Source organism: Physeter macrocephalus, chromosome 21, assembly GCF_002837175.3.
Source record: "Physeter macrocephalus isolate SW-GA chromosome 21, ASM283717v5, whole genome shotgun sequence".
NCBI lineage: Eukaryota > Metazoa > Chordata > Mammalia > Artiodactyla > Physeteridae > Physeter > Physeter macrocephalus.
This window is the reverse complement of record NC_041234.1, coordinates 50,287,283-50,291,422: the sequence shown is the minus strand read 5'-3', so window position 1 is coordinate 50,291,422 and position 4,140 is coordinate 50,287,283. Positions and strand designations below refer to the sequence as shown.

General features: G+C 56.7%; 1 protein-coding gene across 1 annotated transcript; it reads right to left on the bottom strand.

The window, feature by feature from the left end:
- Positions 1-632: 632 nt before the first annotated feature.
- On the bottom strand, positions 633-3,627 carry PABPC1L2A (poly(A) binding protein cytoplasmic 1 like 2A). The gene is made up of 2 exons (XM_024129546.3): positions 3,605-3,627; positions 633-1,399 (listed from the first exon to the last, which is right to left on the bottom strand). Exons 1-2 carry the CDS (start codon positions 3,625-3,627, stop codon positions 796-798), a joined length of 627 nt encoding a protein of 208 aa, XP_023985314.1. The 3' UTR covers positions 633-795.
- Between the last annotated feature and the right edge of the window lie 513 nt (positions 3,628-4,140).

The following is a 4,140-nucleotide window of genomic DNA, read 5'->3' as shown; positions in this document are numbered from 1 at the left end:
GAAAGAACTAGGCACCACCTGAATGTCCAACAATGCAGGGATGACTACAGAAATGTTAGGGTCCATCGATACACTCTTCAGGCACTAAAGATGACGTTTCTGAAGCCTGTTGAATAACACGGAAAGAAGTTCAATGGGTTGATTTTTGTTTGGTTTTAGTATTTGAAAAAGCAGATTAAGAAACACCACATACATGAACCATTCTATAACAGTGTGTTAAAAGGGAAGGTGGGGTGGAGGTGAGGAAGGGAGGGAGAGAGAGAAGGAGAGGAGAGAGCCTGGAAAACAGCACACGGAAACGGTAAAAGTGGTTGTCTCCGGGTAGTAGGGTCATGGGGAGCAATTACTCTCTTGGGTTTCCCTCATCTGATTTCCTTCTCCTTCCTGATGTTTCTACCATGAAATTGTATCACCTGTGCAATAAACAAAGAGAGAAAGTGCTTTTTAAACCAAACCACAAGGAGAAGACACCCTTTAACGTGTCAAGTGTCACAGAGTAGCAAGATTATTCACAACACCCAAGGTGGGTGTGGGGGGAAGGGAGGGTAGAGGAGGGGTAGGGATGAGAGGGGAGTGGAGAGAAAGTCAGAGAGAGACACAGAGTGAGAGGGACTGAGACAGACGGAGGGAGGGAGAGATGGAGGGAAGGAAGAGGCGGGGCGGTTGTGAGAGAGAGAGAGACCTGCACTCCCAATACAATACACTGCTGGTGGGTTAGGGGGGCAAAGGGTGGGGTTGTAAACCGGGTGGGAGCCAAGGTTTGGCTCTGCTGGCTGGCTCGCTCCTGGGATGTCTTCATCGCAAGGTGGCCTCCTCGTCGGTGTCTTCCTCGAAATCCTTGACGTCAGCACTGGTGGACTGCCTGGCCCAGGCTCCCCTTTCGGCCTCTCGTTCCTTATGCGACTTGAATCTCCCAACGAAAATTTTGCGGTAGTTCAGGAACATGCCATTCATCGCATCGATGGCCCGCTCGGCGGACTCCTGCTTCTGGAAGTGCACGAACCCGTAGCCCTTGGGCCCCTTTTCGTCGCAGGCCACTTTGCAGGAGAGGATGTTGCCGAACGCCGAGAAGATGTTGTACAGCGCCTTGTTGTCGATGGTTTTGCCCAGGTTCTTGATGAAGACGTTGCCCACCCCGCTCTTGCGGAGCGAGGGGTCCCGCTGGGACCACATGATGCGCACTGGCCTGCCCTTGATGACATCAAAGTTCAGGGTCTCCAGGGCCCGCTTGGCGTCCACCGGTTGCTGGTAGTTGACATACGCATAGCCCAACGAGCGGCGGGTGATCTTGTCCCTGCAAATGCGGATGGAGAGGATGGGCCCGGCTGGGCTGAACTTCTCGTACAGCATTGCCTCCGTCACCTCAGGGTGCAGGTCGCCCACGTACAGCGAAGCCATTGGAAAGTCCGGATTCCCCCCGGAGCCCCCGCCCGTCTCCGCATCAGCATCCGCGGCGGCCGCCGCCGCCGCCGCTACCGCCGCCGCCACCTCCGCATCTGCATCCGCATCCGCATCCGCATCCGCCTCCGCCTCCCCCAAGGGGGGCGTCGCAGCCTCTGCCGCGGCGGCGGCTTCGGCCGCACCAGCCTCCGCCACGGCCACTGCCGCTGCCGCCAGGGAGGCCTCCGCCTCCTCCCCCGCTAGGGCTGCCGCCGCCTCCCCCAGGGTGGCCTCCGCCACTGCCTCTTCTACTGAGGCCTCGGCCTCCAACTCAGCCTCCACCTCTGCTTCCGCCTCCGCCACGGAGGCCTCCGCCACCGCTTCTGCCACGGTCGCCGCCGCAGCCTCCGCCGCCGCCGCAGCCGCCGCCGCCACCGCCGCCGCCACTGTCGCCGCTGTCGCCACGGTCGCCGGTGCCCCCGGGCCGCTGCCGCGACCTCCCTTCCCGCGAGCTGGGGGGCGGAGAAGCGGGAGAGGGCAGGAAGGCGGGTGGGCGCCGGAACCCGGGCTGGGGGCGCGAGCGCGAGCTGGGGCGGCGGACCCCGGGCCAGCCGATCTGGCGAGTCCCAGTCACCTGGTATGGCGAGCGCTGCCAGGAGCGCACCGGTGCGAGTCGCAGCAGCCTGCAGCCCACTGCTGCTGCCGCCGCCGCTCGGTCGTGGGCTAGCGTGCGGGGCGCGGGCGGGCGGCGTGTGGTGGGGGGCGGGGGGTGTTGGCGTCTGTGGTCCGGGCAGCTGGGAAGGCTTCTGTCTCTTTGGTTCCCCCTGTGGCTGCTGCGGGGCTGCGGGGCCGCGGACGGTGGGAGGGGGCGGGAGCGGGAGGCTTGAGGTTGGGGGGCGGGAGTGTGAGTCCTCAGCCGGTCGGATCGGCTGGATGTGTTTGAAGAGGAAGCCAGGCAAAGGGCTCCATGTGGACCGAGGGAATCTGGGTTAGATTTAGGGAGTTTTGTTTTATCCTTCCTCTCCCCATAGAACATTTAAATGATTAAATCAAGCACCTTGCAAGAGAAGGTGGGTGGCGTTGAAAATACACTTGCCCGGCCTAAACAAAGCCAAGAAAAATGGTTTTCTCACGTTCAGGGGTTCTCCCCACCTCAAGGCACACACACTCTCCAACATCACCGCCACCAAGGCAGCAACTCTTACTCTGAGCTGGAGCTGGGGCAAATAGGGCAAGCTCCCACTGCAGCCTGCTGACCCATTTTCTCAAAGATTCCTCCCCCTTTTCCGGCTCTTTCCCTCCTCTGCAACACTTGCAGAAGAGGAAATAAAGAACACAAGAACACGTATTCATTCATCCATAATGCCATGCCACAAATATTTATGGAGCCGTTGCTGGTCCCTAGGGATATACAAGGGTCCGGGAGGCAAGAGGAAATAGACCGGTCAACTCCCAAGGTTAACCTTGGGAGTGGACAGTCTGGGCTAGAAACCCTGTCCCTGCTCCAGACTATGGGAGAACTAGGGACCTGGGGTTCTTCAGCCCCCTTCCCCCCCAACTCCTCCCACCCATCCAGTCTCAATTCATGCAGCCCGGAAGCGGGGGAATCAAGAGCACCCTGTCCTTAGTGCTGTCCTCCATGATAGGTGAGGTAAGCCAAATCAAGAGCTGGGGACAGGGCCTGGTCCAGAGCCAGGCACTAGTTTGCTCTTGTCTCCGCCCTCAAGGTGCTGAGGTTCCCAACGTGAACCAAGAAAGGCACATCCATGTTCAAAACAAAAACAAAACCTGAAATCTCTCTAGAATGAGGTGCCTCATCCCAGTTCACCAGCTAGTATTTATGGAAGCCCTATCCAATACTTGGCACTGGGGGCTCAGAGACAGGCAACGTGGTAAGTGAGCAGTGAATGCTGATGTGTTGGAGGTGTGGGGCAAGGTGAGGAAAGGTGAGCAGAGTGTATTGTGGGAGCAGAGAGGCCACACAAGACCAAAAGCTGAGGGGATAGGCAAGCGAGCAACCATTAGAGTAGAGGGCAACAGAGGCTAGAGTCCCACTTCTTCCCGAAAGGAGGACCCAGCCACTAACCATTCCTGGTAGGAATCAAGCAAGGCTGCACAGAAGACAAAACCCCCAAGGCGAGCTCTGAAAGATGAGTAGCAGTCCACCACATCGAGGCAGAAGGGAAGGCACTCCAGACAGAGGCATCAGTCTGTGTCCAAAGCCCTATAGCACGCTAGCACATGCATGGTCACTTCTGGTCATGCCTAATAATCTGGTGTGGACAGAGCTCATGATCTCCAAGAGTATATGGCAGGAGATGGGGCTGGAAGGTGTGGGGGGCCCTGAAAAGCAAGCTAAGGTGCTTGGACTCTTTACCCAAGCTCACGGGGCCCACTCAGTACGTTCAAGGAGGGACTCGGTATGATCAGATCTTTAGAAAGAGTACAAACTAAACATCAACACAGAAAGTAGTTAAGAGAGTAGATCTTAAAAGTTCTCATTACAAGGGGAAAACAAAGTGTAACTGAGGTCATAGATGTTTATTAAACTTCTTGTGGTAATCATTTAGCGATGTGTACCTATATCAAATCATTATGTTGTACACCTTAAACTTATATGGTGTTATATGTCAATTATATCTCAATGAAACTGGAGAGAAACCCATCAATACACATGTAAATGCATGCACACACACACACACACACACACGCGCGCGCGCGCGCCCCTGAGACAGAGCTGATAGAACAAAAAGAAGACGG

Bases quoted from the DNA above. Each gene is read 5' to 3' on its own strand.
- PABPC1L2A (XM_024129546.3), bottom strand. From the start codon at position 3,627: ATGCATGTGCTAGCGTGCTATAG. The intron at 1,400-3,604 runs GGCTTTGGACAC...TCCGGACTTTCC, and splicing joins CATGTGCTAGCGTGCTATAG to AATGGCTTCGCTGTACGTGG.